This window comes from Sciurus vulgaris (genome assembly GCF_902686455.1).
Source record: "Sciurus vulgaris genome assembly, chromosome: 15".
NCBI classification, from domain to species: domain Eukaryota; kingdom Metazoa; phylum Chordata; class Mammalia; order Rodentia; family Sciuridae; genus Sciurus; species Sciurus vulgaris.
Window position 1 is genome coordinate 12,783,634 of NC_136476.1, and position 18,421 is coordinate 12,802,054.

General features: G+C 38.0%; 1 protein-coding gene across 1 annotated transcript in view; it reads right to left on the bottom strand.

The window, feature by feature from the left end:
• Positions 1 to 9,086: 9,086 nt before the first annotated feature.
• The window catches only part of OSTF1 (osteoclast stimulating factor 1), a 58,003-nt gene continuing 48,668 nt past the window's right edge, over positions 9,087 to 18,421 (bottom strand). The window contains exons 8-10 of the mRNA XM_079112112.1: positions 17,665 to 17,743; positions 14,783 to 14,881; positions 9,087 to 9,364 (exon numbers count right to left, since the gene is read on the bottom strand). Of these exons, the coding sequence (XP_078968238.1) occupies positions 9,306 to 9,364; positions 14,783 to 14,881; positions 17,665 to 17,743 (237 nt within the window). The 3' untranslated portion in view covers positions 9,087 to 9,305. The remainder of the gene's footprint in view (positions 9,365 to 14,782; positions 14,882 to 17,664; positions 17,744 to 18,421) is intronic.

The following is an 18,421-nucleotide window of genomic DNA, read 5'->3' on the forward strand; positions in this document are numbered from 1 at the left end:
TACCCCAAAATTAAGAGGTCTGGGAGAAGAGGAGGAACAGGTGTTGGAGCAGTCACTGAGGAAAGAGACAAATCAAAATGACAAGGTGAGCCGTAGGTAAGCAGACAGTTGACGAGGACGTGAGTGACGACCTGTGTCAAACGCTGCTGACCGGGCAGGGAAGATGAGAACTGGCCATGCAGGATCAGTGGGTTTAGCAAAACATTCACTGCGGTGGTGGGGGTGGGGTAATCACTGGAGTGGCTTTAAGGGAGAATGTGAAAAAGGGAAATGCACACAGTATAGAAACTCTTGCAAAGATATGAAATAGATTGTGAAGGAAATGGGGTCACTGGATACAGTATGCTTTTGTCCTGAGCTGGGAAAACTAATGTATTCATAAGTTAACATGGAAATGAGTCAGTATAGAGAAAAGAACGGTGATACAGGAAAGATGCAGAGCAGTGGATAAATTGATATCTTTGAATAGATGAAAGAAAATGACATATTGTGCACATGGGGGTAATTATGGACTTACCTCCATGGAAAGAATTGGGAATGCAGACTATACATGCAGATCCTGGGTGGTGGGGAGATGAAGTGATGGGAATTGGAGGTAGTCTCTTCTGATCTCTTTAATTTTCTTGGTGAAGAAAAAAGCAAGATCATCACCCAAGAGGGAGAATAGCAGAGGGTTATCCTGGGGCTTTTGATCCATGGTAAGACATTTGAATTTTATTCAAACTTAATAGTATTTTAAGTTGTACAGTTTAGTTGCACAACAATGTGAACATAGTAAAGACCACTGAACTGTAGTCTTCCAAATGTTTCCTATGATAAATTTTGTTATGTGATTCATTCTTGAATTAAAAATGAAAATTAAATTTTAAAAAACTAGATGGCGATGATGGTTACATAACTCTCTGTGAATATATTAAAAACACTGAATTGTATACCTTAAAGGGTCAATGGTATGGTATATAAATTGTATCTCTTTAAGCTGCTTAAAAAAGTAAAATAAAACTAGGGTGGTTATGCATACCTGTAATCCCAATAACTCCAGAGGCTGAGGCAGGAGGTCCTAAGCAACTTAGTGAGATCCTATCTCACAATTTAAAAAATAAAAGGGCTGGGGATGTGGTTCAGTGGTTAAGCACCCCTGGATTCAATTCCAGTACCAAAAAAAAGAAAAAAACAAAAACAAAAACAAAAACTTCAAAGTAGCTTAAGCAATACCTGATATGACACGATTTTTAAAAAGATCAAATAATGAATAAGCCCTCAAATCATGACAAAAAAAAATTCCTTATTAGTATAGAAATGAAAAAAGAATTGGATTTTATAACGTCGGCTAAAGAAAATGTTTGAAGAAACTCTCAAGACATTAGTATAAAACTTTTCTCATAATAAGGAAATTATGCTGCAAGAGAAAGCAACATGACATCTAGTGAATAAACTTTATTATACAGCTTGTGGCAAAAAAGGAAAACAAGAGTATAAGATGTATATAGTTGCAAGTTTGGTAGTAAACTACAATCATTTGAAACAGAAAAGACCCACAAACTAATTTGAACATAATGAGGTTTTCTGTGTATTGGTATGAATTCATGTGAAACCATTGTTAACATTACAATAAAAAATACCTACAAACCATTTAAATAAGTAAGGCGCATCAATAAAGACTGAAGAAATGAAACTGGCCTTTTACTCTTATTTATTTGAAGTCATTACAAAGTTTACTGGGCTCTTACTTTAAGAGAAAATATAGCAGTCCCAAGTTTTTATTGAAAAACAGCTTTATATCATGGTTACATTCTTAAAGTCTTAAGAATGGTCTAAATGACAATGCTGCTACAGAATGACTAAATAAAATCATTCACCATGCTTAATTCTTATCCCTCAACTTAAAAAGGGAAGCACTTTAAATACCCATTTGTTGATAAATAGAAAGCAAATGACAATGACTTATTCTGTGATTGGACACACTCCATGGAATTAAGTGATCTTTTTGTAGTAACTATGACACAATGAAAATTAGGACACAAGACATTCAACTCCTGCTCATCTAGGGGAAATAATAAGGGAGAGCCACAAAACGTGGATATAAACTCCATCATCTCAAGTTCCATTTTGGTAAACATTTCAATTTCTCCCCAAGGTAGCCATGTTAACGTTTTTCAGTAGGTAAATAAAGCGTTTTTAAAAGGTGGTCAATTTGATCAGGCCCTTCTCATTCCCCTGCGTGGCTAAAAGACAGTTGAAGAAAAAGAAAAGGGAGGAGGGACAGAGAGCCCCTGGAAAATCCACTAAAAGAAAAAAACTCCCACAGTGGGAAAATGATCTCTTCAATAGAAACAGGATCTAGAAAGGAACACCCACAGCAACTATCTCAAATACCTTGCATCTGATTCCTTGCTAAGGCTCAGCTGTCACTAACTTATGCTGCTATTAATAAGTCACTTCAGGGCCTCAGGCTCTAGCGATTACAAAGGGGTAAAGGAGCATGCACCAGACTAAACATCTGAGCACTCTCCAGTGACAAACTTTAAGAACAATTCTCATATTAGCAGGTAGGGCTTTTTTTTTTTTTTGCTGAAACTTAATATATACTTAACAGTCAGAAGTAGTAGTACTAGTAAGAGTAATTAATGAATTAATACAACGTTATGGAGGAAAAACCCCTATTGCTACCTAAAAATGAAAAATGGAGGGAGAGATGATAAGGAACAATTTTTGATTTCAAAAGAGAGAAGAAAGGTATTCACAAACAATACAGTCTCTGTAAGTGGTGACCAAAACAAACCATATGTGGAAAGAAAATGACTCATAGAAGAGTAATACTCCCATCTCAGCCCACGGGCAGATCTACAGATCCAGCCATTAAAAACCTCCATCTGAAAACTGACTTCACTAGGCCACACTCACAGACTCAGCTGGGCTGTAAGTAGAAGATTCCCAAGTCCCTTTCACCCTGAAACTGTCACAGGGGACTGGGGAACTGAAGTTCCAAGCCTCGGTTCTTATCCCAATGAAAAGAAACTTTAAAGTCAGACACCAAAAGTCAAGCAAGAGAACTTTATTATAAGTGAAAGTAAAGTAAGGCTCAAGCAAAAAGCAGAGAGAGAGAGGAAGAGAGGGAGAGAGAGGGAGAGGAAGAGGGAGAGGAAAAAGGAGAGGGAGAGGGAGAGAAAGAGAGGGAGAGGGAGAGGAAGAGGGAGAGGAAGAGGGAGAGGAAGAGAGGGAGAGAGAGAGAGGGAGACATCTCCAAGCAGAAAACAACAAAGGAAACAATGCTGCTTCCAAATTTATTGCTGTTTGTTGAAAATGTTTGCCAGAACTGGGATCCACTTTCTGCAGTCTTCCCCAATGAGATGTTTATCTCCTCCTCCACATGGTGTAGGGCAGTTTCTGACTCCAGTTGGTCCTCTCTGGAACCGTCATGCTGGCTATCCTATTCAGGGGTGGCTTCATCTACAAGTCAATTCCATGTTAATGTGGGTGCTGGAGTTGATGGCCAGGAGCTACTGGTGAAATTTCCCTTCTGATACACAAATCCTAACTTTACAATGACTTTAGCAGATCCTGCCAGGAGTTAAACCCCATTCATCTTTCTTTCTTGACATATTTCTTAACTGGTTCCCTTTGTTTCTACCTGTTTATTTTCAGAGTTAGTACACCTGTTCTTCTGCAGGTTCTGCAAGTTATTTGTTCATTAAAGGCAATTCAAAGAAACCCCAGGACCTTGCTGGTATTGGTTCACATTTCACTGCTCCTTACTAACCACTACCTAATAAGACCCACTGTCTGAACCCTAGTTCCAAGATTAAGCACAGGGGTTTGTCATGTGTCCTGCACATGATGCTCGAGGCATATCACATAGCAAAATGGGTTATGCTATAATCTGGGGATCTTAAAAATCAGGTCTCTGATGGTGATCCTCTAAAAAGTGAATCTTGCCTTCACAGAGGAGCCACCACTTGATCCTCGTCCAGGTATATCAAGAAAAGCAAATGCTCAGAAATGACAGGTGAGGGCTGCAGGCCAGGCTTTCCCTAAGCCCTGGTGTCACAGTGATACATCCTCTCACCTGATAGCCTTTGAGGACTATTGATTTCTCTGAAGCTATTTCTAGTTTCCATCAATGACTGCTTTTGGCTGATTCTTCAAGTCAACCTGCATCCCAGAAGGCCTTACTTCTGTATCTCAGACACACTCCTGATGTAAGAGGGCATTTTCTTGTGGCCTCAGAGATCCTTCTGCAATGAGGAATGATGTATTCGATTTAGTTCATATTCTTTCACTTCGTGTTCAAAATTAGTGAGGATTGTGTTTACTTAATCTCTGACAGTCCCTGTCTTTATCCCATTGATACCATGATACTAAATCTTAGACCTTAAAGGAAAACATGAAGTTGCAATGCTTATCTGAGTAATTTGATTATTGCAATTTTGAAATAATGTAGGAGCAAGATGATGATACCAATTTCCCTTTTGATTTGAAACCAGCATGTACCAAATACTGGACCCGTGATCTTTGAAGACCATTAAAGCCTTTCCAAGTAACAAAATTTGAAACAAGGGCAGAGACATGTCCCCCACTTTTGCCTTTGAATTATTTTAATAACATAATAACCAGGTCTTTTCTAATTATATAACTCGCTCCTGTAACTCACAAAAGGGAATTTACATTAAATACTTCTATTACATGTAACTATATCTCAACGATGGGTAGGAAACATTTCCTTCTACTCATTTAAAAGACTGTTTAGGAAACTTTGCTCTTCACAGTAATGGTAGTGCCTTTGAAAACCCTTCATTGACATACCCTTTATACACAAACACAATTATTTGTAAATTTCCTTTTTCAGGTTCATGACTAGGACACTTATTGAATAATTACTCTTCCAGGCACTATTCAAAATCATTTACATGTGTCTTTTTTTAAATCCTTAAAACTCTAGGCCATAGGTGCTGCTGCATCCCCATTTTCAATTAAGAAACCTGAGTGTCCAAGATTGCTCAGCAATCAGTAGCCTAGTCAGACTTGAATTCAGAGTTTAACCAACAAATCCCATGTTCTTTTTTTTTTTTCCCCAGTACTGGTGATTGAACCCAGAAGTGCTTAACCACTGAGTCACATCCCTAGCCCTTTTTTATATTTTATTTAGAAACAGGGTCTTGCTAAGTTGCTTAGCATCTCACTAAGTTGCTGAGGCTGGTTTTGAACTCTCGATCCTCCTCCTTCCACCTCCCAAGCTGCTGGAATTACAAGCGTGCGTCACCACACCCAGCCCAAAGCCCATAATCTTAACAACTTCCTGAAACATTCTAATGATTTCTATCAGAAGTAAGGGTGATTTACCAAAGGCGACACTTTTCCTTGCCGCTAGGGTCTCTTTCCTCCCGTCTCTTCCGTTTTCCTTCCTGCTTCCTCTCAGTCTAATGCACTCCTTTGGATTGGCCCAGTTTTCTTTTCCAGTCACTGTCAGGAAACCGGTCTCATTCCAGCTCCCAGTCTATAGAAGGCATAAGGTTAGGTGGGAGGATGAGCCTTCTGGGAAACATAAGCAAGTGGCCAGTGGTAAAGGACAATAGCAGAACTGCCCGGGAAATGTGAGGTTTCTTCTGTGTCCACAACCAGCAACTAAAGTAAGAGAACATTCTCTGACTCTTCCCGGGATTCATTTATTTTCATGTCTATATAGAAATACATGAGGAGCTCTCAGACTGTCTGAGAGAACTGTTGAACTTAGCCATGTAAACTCAAAGCAAGGTAAACAGGTGTCATTCTAAGCTTCCCTGCTTTAATACAGAAGCAAAGAATAGGACATTTTGGAAACTTAATGGTAAAATCTGCTTCATTAAATCATATTTCTTTAGAATTATAGGGAACCAAAAAGTTTTCCCAAAAATTTTTATGGGAAAAATAACCCCACGGAGATCTTTTTAAAAAGCTCTTAGGACCAGGCGTGGTGGCACACGCCTGTAATCCCAGTGGCTCAGGAGGCTGAGGCAGGAGGATCACGAGTTCAAAGCCAGGCTCAGCAACTTAGTGAGGTCCTAACAACTCAGTGAGACACTGTCTCTATATAAAATATAAAATAGGGCTGGGGATGTGATTCAGTGGTCGAGTGCCCCTGAATCCCCAGTCCCCGCCCCCCAAAAAAAAAGGTCCTAGGGTTGGTTTAAATAGCACAGTTAATTGATTAGCATATATACTGAATTTATCCAGTGCCTACAGTGGGGTTTAAGTTATGTTTCTGCATATTTTTCTAGCAGAATGTGAATGACAACTCTGGAGGCTGTAGTGCAGGTGACCATTGACCTGCACATATGACTTCACACAGGGTAACCTGGAGCCAGTTCCTTAACTTCTTCAAACCTCAGCTTCCCTAGAGAAAAGATGGGGCACTAATGTTCATCACCTGGGTGGCTGCAAAGATCAAATGACATCATGTCTGTGAAAGTGCCTTGCATAGGAATTGGCAGGGTAGGTGCTTAATAAGTGGTAGTTTTATTTAATTTTATATCATTTTAAGGGAGGGGTAGATGTAAAAGCATGTTATTAAGAAATAAGGAGACAGAACCATAAATTTGTGGTCTGCAATTTTTCCATCACTTAAGAAAACCGTTCACCCAAGCTGTATCTGCAGTTAAAATAGGGATCACAGAATTTTTTGTGTTATTTCTACCACCAAAACCTACTTTTTCATTATCAGACACTTTGTATAATGCATTCCTGCTCTATACATTACTGCTATGTATATATTTACAATATGAAAATCAGGAGGAAAAACAAAATCACAGTCAACAGGGAAATGTAGATGATCAGATGTAAATGTTCTATGGCCCAACAGAAAATAAATCATCATTTACAAAAATGAGAAACACAGTGTTCCCAATAAGAAACCAATAAGTCATAAATTCTACATAATAATGAACATTGATAAAGAAGTTTTAATGAAAAATTTACATTTTCTCCTACCCAAAATTATATAAAATTTCATTTTCAGTATTATTTCCAAATTGATTTTTAAGATTAAAAAATAGGGTCACTTGCTTTGCTTAACATTTCCTTTTGGGTTATGATAACATAGCCAATCTACTGAAAAAAGGAGGCCCATGGGCACTCACTGAAGATATACAGAAGCTGAACATGGTAGTTCAACAACAAAATGTGTGCAACAGACCTTCCCCACAAAGGAATCTAAAATGGGAATCCTGACAGAAACTGTCCTTTGCCTGCAGCTTCTGGACCTGCAGCTGGATCAGTGTCTTGCTGCCTGAGAGGCCAGAAGGCACATTCCACCGAAAGGACGCAGTGGCTGGGAAGGAGTTCAGGCCACAGTGATGGTCAGAAAATTCAGGTTATAGCAAAACCTCCAATATCATTTTCAGAACATAACCAAAGTTATCTTCTGTGCAGTCAGAGCAGTGGTAGTTCCTAGAATCAATTTTTGTTGTTGAGTTCAGCATTAAATGTTCTCTGAGAAAGCTCAGATCAGTCAGACTGAATAAACAAGAAGCAAAAATAAATTTCCCATAGAGTTTCAACTGTAATTAAATAAGCTATCCCGTTTCACAAAAAATCCTGCATACACCTAAGTCTTCCCCCTAACCCTCAAAAAGCTATATAGTTGGCTAACCTTCAGGAATTCTCAAAGGTTCAATTATGTTAAAAGCAATGATATCAAGTATAGAGTATTTTCATAAAAATTATCAATAGACACACAACTTTACTGTCTCTGCCCATGAAAAAACTAAGTGTTCAGCTGGCATCCAACTTCAGTCTCAAAGTATAGAAGAGCAAAAATGTACAAGGCTCTCCATAAGCTTTTTGTTAAGGTAAAAGCCTCATTTTAAAGAAAACTCCTAACAGGTTCTGTGGGAAAGATATAATGTCAAGGATTTCATATCATTCAGTTTATGTTTATGGAGAAATACAAATGATTAAATCAATTTAAGAATGTATTTGTTTTGAGAATAAAATATCCTCTTTCATTAGTTTAGAATTTGTGCTCATCCTTAGCTGTCACCACTTGTACTTATTCATTTCTACTAAAATTCAGTTGAGGGTATTTGAAGACCTTGAACCAGCTTCTCTGGGTATCCTTTCTCAAGGCACCCACAGAGAGAAAAACGAGTCACAGACAGAAGAAACTCCTGCAAACGGAGCTGCTCGCTTCCTGAGCTACCCACTTCCTTCTTCAAATATTTCCTTCTCTTCACCAAACTGTTTTTCTTTTTTTCAAGTTAGCATTGAAGTCATCTTGCAAATACAATTCTGGGTCTAGGGCCAGGAATCTAGGCAAATTCCAATGGTCATGTCATTTTTAACATCATCACTGTAGTGATATAAAATTAGGTTCACAAAAGCAGAATCATGTTAGTGCTGCCAAAGGTTCCCTGCAGTAAAGTGATTCAGCAAAAGATCTGAAGCATTATGAGCTAGACCCACACCAAGAGAAAACAAATATCAAAGAGAATGCATGCAAAAAATGTCATGGCTCCTGACTACTCCATATGAAAAACTATGGCATCTATTATAAGGAAATCATTTTTCTTAAACTCTCAAACCTTGAGTCCTCCATAATGAGTTACTAGGTTTCTTCACTTTCATTATAATCTTGGATATAAAACTGAACATCTCATAATTATTAGAATTATATTAGTAAGTATGCATCTTCTTAATGATTATTTTCTTGACTGATCATAGCAGATACAGAAAGCTAAATAAAAATGTGGCTATCATGATTCTCCTGTGTTTATAAATACAAACATAAATTTAACCTATTCTTATCTGACTATAAAAATCTTTATCAGCAATGGTGATACCACAAAAAAAAAAAAAACAGACAAAAGGAATAAAGTATCTTAAAATGTTTATTTTTGTCAGAATAGCTGACAATTTTCTATTAAGTATTTTTTTTTTGGTATATTATTATAATAAGCATCCCCCCATTGAAAAAGATCTATTCAAAATATCTCAATCCTTGAGGTAAAGAACTAAAAAAAAAAAAAAACCTGATTTAAAAAAATCCTTAAATGCCTTTAGCTTGATAAATAGAAATAATCTCTTCTTGTTCTACTCTGGTGAACATAAATGTATTTTATACAGCAAAGTATCCGGTCACTTATTGGCAAACCAAAGGTGAAAACTATTCATTTGCACGTTCTACTCAATCACAGTGCAACACCACGTGTTCATGTGTACTTTTTTTTTTTTTTTTTTTTTTTTTTACAGTTACCAATACTCTTCTGGCAACAACAAGGTTTTGGAATGGCAAAAGGAAAAGAAGTTTTAGATCTCAAAGCTCCAGAAGGGGATTAATCCGAGTCTTCATCATCAAGATAGTCCTCAGCGTTGCTTAATGTTCGAACTGCATCTAAAAGGAATGGGTAGGAAAAGCAAACAGATTACAAATTGCTCAGATTTTCTTTCTTCCTTTCAAAGGTCCTGTCAGCTCAACAAATAGTACTCTTCCCTATGACCCTGGGTTTGTATGTTCCCTGAGATCTTTTCCTACTTGTCAGTCTATTAAGTATCTGCTACTACAGAAGCAGACAAGTATATTTGTCTGCGCGTGCTTAGACACTGCACTGAGTGGTCTGTTTCTAACAGAGCCACATGCACCGTGACTAACTTGGAACAGCCACTCTACTCTGACAGCAGTGCTCCTAACATCCTCTCTCCCAGTGACAGGTGCGCACGTGGCTTCGGGAAGGCCACAGCCCAATCCCTTACCTGAAGGCAAGGTCACTGGGTAGAAAGATAACTCATGAAAGGCGGTGAGGGGGAAGGAAAGAGAACAAAAACAGAGAAGCTTCAGATTCATTTTAGAAAACACTGAAAATAAAGTATCAGAAACAAAAGGCAGAAATGAAACAAAACATTTTAAAATAAAAACAGCTGGACCCTGCCAAATGTTAAATCAACTTAAGCAGAGCTCAGAAGGAAGATAGTTGATCTGTTACAGTCACCTACTCAACCATCTACTCAAATTCTTGTAGCAGCAGATTATCCTACCATTTTGCAGGGAAAAAAATGGAATACAAATACAGGCAGATTGCTGGAACTCAATTAATGGAGAACATGGTGTGTAGCTCACAGTTTCTAACTACTGTATCAACAAAGCATGTTGGAGATACTACTGATTCCAAGTCTGGGGCAGGAAATAAAAGATATGGACCTAGAACCCTTGTCATGTCATACAACAAGGATCCTATCAAAGAAAGCATCATTTGAAAAGCATTCAGGATGGAACCTAAATTAGAGACCTCTGCTAGCCAAAAATGGACTATCAATAAAGCTACTAATTAGAATGGACGAAAAGCACACTGAATATTTCAACATACCACAAAGAGAATCATTTGAGTCCCTTGGGGAAATGACAGAGAACCAGTTTCTTATTTTGAAAAATCTTAAAGTACAAAAACCAAGCATTTATCTTGCCCTTGTAACATGAACTGTTTCTCTGGGTAACAAAACAGCTGATGAGGCAAAAGTATTTTTTATAGAGTATTCCAGCTAGGAACTGAGAGAGGAGGGACTGAAAGAGAATACCACTATTTTGCAGGCATTAATGGAATAACAGACTGTGACACTGCTCATCAGTGGATACTAAGATCCCAGGAAGAAGGCCAGATATTATGTGCCTCCGATGGATAAGTAGGATATTTTATATAACAAGTTCTTTTTACCACTCTTTAAAAAAAGCAGGTGACATATAGACGGATAATTCCTAAATCAAAACAAACCTCTAGTTTTAATACAAGTTGGCAAAACATAAAGGACAGAAGAACATGACAACACCATGGGAAGGCAATCTACTTTGTCCCAACTGGGAAATTCAAGTTAGTTGGCTCAGTTTCTTCAATAAATAAATTGCAAGGTTAGAAAGTAGGGAAAGGACATATTGATATAAAAAATAAGCTGGGCATGGTGGTGTCTACCTGCAATCCCAGCTAGTTGGCTGAGGGAGGAAGTTAGCAAGTTGAAGGCTGGTCTTGGAAACTCAGTAAGAGCCTGTCTCAAAATAGAAAAGGCTGGGATGAGGCTCAGTGATAGTACTTGCCTAGCATGTGCGAGGCCCTGGGTTCAGTCCTCAGCACCACAAAGGATAATTAATTAAGAGACTACTAACCACAAACTGACCTCATGTAGACCCTGACTTAAACCATAACAAATAAATAAATAAGTAAACAGAATAAATACATGTGTGATAAAAATGGCAAATTTGACCAAGGACAAAGTATTTGATACTAAGGAATGATTGTTAACTTTTTAGGTATGCTAACAATGTTGTAGTTTTTTGTAAAGTTATCTTCATCTTTCCAGGTTCATAAAAATGATTATTGAGAAAAAGTAAAAAGAGAAGGAGGTAGTGTTCCAATGGGGACAGACACCGATTTATCTTGCACAAGGGCAAGTGTCTCTGACTTGGTGCCACTGGAACTCTCTAGGTTGACTATGTTCTTCTCCACGCTCCTAAAGAGGAGATCTGGAGAACTGGGAGGAACATGCTTTGTTTTTCCCAGCACACACCCAGAAACTTCAGGTCTTCCTGTGGATTTAGTTTTAAATGTAACTTTTTAAGTAAAGCTAAAAAAGCTCTTTCTCCTACTCCCTATTACAATTCTACATTTTGCCCACTGGAGATATGCTGCATCTTTCAAAGCTTCTGCTCTTTAGTTTAATCTTGTTTTTCCTATTAAAAGGAGAAGGATGACATGCCTTAAAGTAAATTCCAACTGAAAGGAAATTAAGACAGGTATAAGTGGACATATATATTCCTTCTCCTTCCCTCGTTTCATGGACTGCTCTGAGGCAGTTTTCTCTGGACACTTCTCGCAAACCAAGTTCTTAATGATGAGCTGTATCTCTCCACCACCCACCTTGACATGTGACCAGCATGGTAATATATCTCCATGTAGCGTTCCCATCCTCCCTTCCCTCTCTTCCAATTTTCCTCAATCCCGCTGCCCTGGGTTTACACATCCCAAGTCAAACATCAGCACTTAAGACAAGCAAACAGTAAATAAATGGTGGAAGGATGAACACAGTCATATAGATTAATCTCATACACATACATGGAAGTGAAAGATGTTAGGCACAAAAATGTACCTACTCTTTGATTCCATTTCTATCAAGTTCACAAACTGATGAAACTAATCTGTGGGGAAGAAGCAGAGGATACTGAAGGAGGCTTGTAGGTGTGAGAAATGTTCTCTAGCTTGACTTGAGTTCTGGTGAATAGGTATAAGCATGATAAAAAAAATTCATTCAGCTAGGCAATGAGGTTCATATACTTTAGTGTAAATTTTATCTCAATTTTTTAAAACTGGGGGAAAAATTAAAATGCTCAACTCTTAAGTATGGCCCTGACCTTCATATCCATATCTCAAAGTTACCATTCATGGAAATGGCAATGTGAATTATTTTGTCCTTAGAAAAAATAAGATGTGCTATTTAAAGTGGACAATAATATCAGAATATATCATTGTTAGCTTAGAGTTCATGCTGGTAATAAACTATACTGTCAAATGTTCCAACACTCAGGAACCAACTGGGATCATAATATAAATTAAAACTTGTTTTTTAACTGGGTTATTGGAGAAATGGAGTAAGAAAGAAAACTAGAAAAAAGTAATATGAAAACCAAAATATAAAAATTCATTTCTTGGCCCTGTCTGCCAGGTTCCAAGCTTAACTCATTAATGAATCAATATAAATTTAGAAAGACAGACTAAAGACACAGAGGAAGGAATACACACACCCCAGACCTATTCTACAAAGCTGCAGAAAAGTGACAGGCAGGGGGTACATTTGCCACCTGCTTCTGCTGCTTATTCATGGGCTTCTGAGTGTGGTTCTCTGGGGTCTGAGGTTTGGTACTTTTCTTCCTATCACAATCAAGCTCACAGTACATAGGAGACTGATAAGCTTCAGCTCATATGATACCTTATTCTTTAGTGAGGACATTTTGAAGGTACCCACCTAGCAACAGGAAGTCAGTGGCAGAGAAAGGAAGGTAGACCATAACCCTTCTTCCTAGCCGGGCGGCAAAAAGTAGGAGGTCAACCTCAAGCAAAAGCATCTCTTCACAATAAGATATAGCTGGGCAGCATTGGCTCTGCTGGTAACTATTTTCCCATTCCCTTTATTGAACTCATATCCAGAAATGAATCATTATTTTAAAGACAGACTTGCTCTGCCTGTGAGTTTTCTTGGCTAAAATAAGGAATCCCAGACTGATGAATGTGTTACACTCCATCTGAAGGGAAAAAGTAAAATAAAAATCTGGGACAAAGACATACCTGGAAGAAAGGACAAAAGGGACAATAGATTCATAAGGAGGGCTATGATGGGAATTTGGTAATCGGTATGGAGGATAATTCTGGGGAGCTCCCTTAGCAAACCATGAAGAAAAGGGGGACAATTTACTATTTTTAATTGAACAGAAAAGGAAACCAAAGAACAGTTGTTATTTTGTTGCTTCTGCTACAACTGGAATACGGGACAGAATAACATTTGCAGCTTCTCATAAAGCCAGGGATATATGAGGGAGAAAAACAGTTTTCCAAGAGTTCAAAAAATAATGAGAATTTGATTAAATTGATAAAAACAAAAAATTGACTAGTATTCCACAGGTTAAGAACTGTGGAAAGAATAATATCATCAAGCTAGCATGGAAACAAATGTCCTTTGCCTCCACTGTGGAAATTTCTTTTCTCAAGTCTTCTTGCTGATTCTCTACCAACACAGATTAGTTAAGCTTTAGGCTCTAAAGTAATACCAAAAAGGTCTGGAATGATGAGCACCAATGCAAAAGACTTGCAAAAAGTGAGTCTTCCATCATACTAGTTTTGTTCTAGCAAATGGTGAAAGAAGTGTCAACTGCTGGCTTATACTTTAATGGTATGAAAGTGTCAAACATCAGACAATAGAATAAGGCTTGAGATGTAAGAAGAAAGGGGTTTAATAATCCCTTTATCCAAACATTTTTCTACCTTTCTCTTTTTTTCTCTCTAGGTTTGCATGGGCCAAGCGGCTGATGACAAACTGGAGAGGGAAAAGAGGAGGTAGACAGGAGGTCAGGTCAAGACACATCCTCTCAGAACAAAACCAGGGGACACATTCATTAGACTACATACTGAGCAGGTCAAATAAGCAGCCAGTTTGAACAGTGACCACAAATGACTCAAGTGTGTCTTAATACCTTTCTTTCAAAACAATCACGCAAGCTTCCCTTTATTTCCTTCAACTTTATTCTTCCGTATCAGTAGTTATTTTTCTTAAGAATGTATATCTTAGCTCTTGTTTTAGAAAACTACCCACAGTACTATGAATAAATTCCAAAATGTTTAGCAAAGTCTAGAAAAATTTCAACAACACTTTATTGATACCCTCATTTAGGCTAGAAACAAAATATAATCAGTGAGCTGTTGAATTTGAGTAATTTTTAGCCATAACCACTCATGAGAACATATCTGAAATGAGAAAACAGACCATGGTTCTCTGGAAAGGACTGTCACAGAAAGTAAGGTGATAAGAAATTGATTGTAAGGAACAAAAGAAACACACACACACACACATACACAATAGTGAAAGATCCATATCTTCGAATTTCTGTTTCCTCACAGGTATTCTACTTCAGAGGTTCTGATTTAGAGCAAGGATACATACTCAAATTTCAAGATCATCTAAAGAGTTTATCAAGAAAAAAAATCTTTTTCCCAGTCATGAGCTGGTAAATCTTAGTCAAGAAGGCACCAGAGGAGAAAGAAGGATTTAAAACAAATACCTGTTCCCTGCTTCTTTTTCAGGAGAGATGCACAGGCAGCATTAGTAGCCATGTCCAAGGCTAGTTTCTTCTCATTGTTTCTTAAGTCTGTTCTAGCACCTTCCCGGCACAAGAAAAGGAAATTAGGTGTCTTTAAAGATGATACACCACAACGAACCACGTTTGGCAAAACTAACTAGAGAACAGTGCTGGCCCAGAATTAAACTGCGCAAAACAGTGAGTGTGGCATCTTGAACCTGTGATGTGTATGCTCCATCAAAACACAGCCTTTCCCTTCCTTCCAGTCTATGAGATTGCTTGTGGAACTTTCTGTGAGTTTACCCTCCCCTTGGTAAATCCTAAATCATCACCTAGAACCCAGTGGTTACATGTGCCTCCGCAGGACTCTGGGGAGCTTAAATTCAATACCCCTTTCCCTCTTGTTCTGCTCAAAAGGGTCTTTTAAAACAACCATTTGGGTTGAACTTGAAGGGATTAATATTTTTATATCTGTATATATACTCCCATGTAAATTAATAGAACGGCAACACACCAAAAAAAAAAAAAAAAAAAAAAACAGAGGCGATTCATTGTTTCCCAATTCATTGTTACAGTGAGCCCTTTTCTACCCACTTTGTCTCTGTGCTAAAAATTACATCAGAATTCATGAATACATTTACATTGTTAATGACTGAAAAAATACAGAAGTACACTCAACAAATAAGTCCCATTTTATTCCCCATCTTCGACCCTCTCCAGAGGTAACCATTCTTACAAGTGAGGCTGAGTTCTTGTCTTCCTTATGTATATCCAGGCATTCACAGACATATGTGAACATGTATACAAAATTATACTGCATATATTTGCTTGTAATTTCATGTTTTTAACTTAATATATAAATGGTGCTCTTTTCTTAGCAGCATGCATATAACTGACTCTATTTAAGTGTTTATAAATATTCCATTTTGTGTGTGATCCAAAATTTATTTAATTTTTGCTTTAATGATAGGTACCTAAGCTGTTCCTAACTCTGATTATCACAAATATTACAATGAATATCCTTAAGCAACACATTTGTTCACACAACCTAAAGGACAGTTTCCTAGAAGGGGTGCTGAAATGTAAAGATAGGTACATTTTTAATTCTGTCAGCTACTGCCAGGTGACCTTCCAAGAAGTTTCTATCAATTCATACTTTCTAACACAGTGTTTTTACCAATTTGCAAAACAGTCTTCTGAGCAGATCTGCATCTATCCACAGCTCAGGTTGTATGGAAATCCTCACCCCTTCAGGTCAAATTTCCTGAGGGCTAACAGTTCTATGACAAATATATTAAATTATACTTTAGAACTCATACACATGATTTCTATCAGGACAGGAAATATTCAGAAACAGGGATTCTACAGAAGAAATACAATCATTTCCTGAGTTCCCCTGGACGAGCACTAATATAAATACAAGGTGATTCACAGAGTTGATTTTAAATTTTCTAAGAAACACATTTGCAAAAAGTGAAATTATTTTTGGTAACGTATTTTATTTAACCTATTAAACATCTAAAGGATTATCATTTCAACATATAATCCATATAAAAGTAATTGTAATACTGTACTTTTTTTCACTAAATCTTAAAAATGGGATGTGCATTTTATACTTATAGCACATCTCAATTCAGGCAGCTTCATTTCAAGGGCTCAGGTGCACACAGGGCTAGTGTCTTCTGTTGGCACAACCTTCAGAGGAGCACAGTAGTGGTCCTAATGCTGTCTGACTGTCATGGTTTGGATATAAGCTCTTCCAAAAGCTTCTGTGTTAATACAAGGATATTCGGAGGTGAAATGATTGGATTGTGAGACGTGTAACCTAATCAGTCCATTCTAGTTTGAATGGGCTAGAGGTAGCTGTAGGCAGGTGTAGCATGACTGTGGGAGGTAGGTCACTGGAGGTGTGCCCTGGAAGGGTTTATCTTCCCTGCAGCTACTTCGCCTGTCCTCTGCCTCCTGGCCACCATGAATGGAGCAGCATTCCTCCACCAGACCCTTCTGCCATATGTTCTCCCTCGCCTTGGACCCAAAGCAATGGAGTCATGAACTAAACCTCTGAAACTGTGAGCCAAAATAAATTTTTCTTCTCTAAGTTGTTCTTGTCAGGTATTTTGGTCACAGCACCAAAAGCTGACTAACGCTCTTACCCAAATCAAAACCATTTATATATACATAAATGCTCAAGGATCCCCAGTGATGATGGTTATATATGACTTGTGGCTTGGGGGCTCATCTACATTTATAGCCTCTGGACCAAGCTGTGGTACGGGGTATTACATGTGGCCCCTGTAAAAGTTAATTAATATGTATGGGACAGCTCTATGGACGAATGGTCAGCCCATAATTTAACTGTTCCTTCTGAACTGTATAAAAACAAGAGATCAAGGTATCCCTCATTCTTGTACATCTAACACCTGCTCAGCTCAAAGCAAGGCACAGCAGCCATGGCATTCTTCCTTATCAATCAAGACTTTCCTGTGAGAACAGGGGCTTTAGCAACTTTACCTGTGTACATTTCTCAGACAAGATCTCCCCCATATATATGTGAACAGACCTCTTTCTTCTAAGACCCTATAATTCTGCAGATATGCACAGTAAGTTCTTCCCAAAGATAATACCCATAATTTTAAAGCTTTTAATTTATAATAAAAGGTTTCAATTTAGAATTAAAGCAACATAAATAACCCCAATAATTTCATCTCATCATAACAACTCTGTGGTATACACAGAGTAGAGGTTAAAATTACAGTTTTAAAATAAGGAGATAATTATTCTTTCTACTATTTCAAATAGTATAATTTCATGTGACCTATTTTTCTGGGTAAGCAAAGACCAGATAAATTCAGCGCAAATATTACCTTTTGCCAGAAGCAGCTGAACAATGTCTGCATAACCCTTCCAGGCAGCAGCGTGCAAAGCTGTGTCTCCCAACTTGTTCTATGGGGACAGGAAGGGAAAGTGGCATTTTAAAATGAGAAGGTGCAATGAATGCAGACATCAAGTTTCTCTAATTAAATCTACAATGAGAACAAATTATAGAACATACAAAATTCCAAAGAGGAGAGGAAAGGAGACTCCAGTAAAGAGAGATGAGTCATTTTGGGGAGAAGGAATGGGATGGAGAAGTAGAAGTGATGTAGCAGAACACAAGCTGAAACTCAGATGCCCACAGAGGGGGGTCGCAGGAGGGAGCAAGGAATTTACCCACAGGAGGGAGCAAGAATTTGGAATTAGGGATTCCTAGAGTCACTGGGGTAAGAATGGGGCATAGGAGTGAAAACAGAGGTACTGGTTGAGATAAGAAGTAATCAGAACCCAAAGACCCCCTTGCTGCCAGACCAAGTAAAGATGTTAGAATAACCCTATTGAGAAATTAATCAGACAACATTCAAGCTTGTGGACATAGGTGGCAACAAGACCAGGAACCAAGAGCTAAGTGTTAAGTGATAAACCTACAAACTAAATAGTAAGACGCCTCTCTAAGCTATTTTTACCTACCCCACTCCCCTAATGTGTGCAGTTAAATGAATACACCCAGGCAGGAGACTGTAGGATACTCCCCTGGGGAAGCAGTACAGCCCCACATGGAGAGAAGGAGGGAGTATATTTATAGTA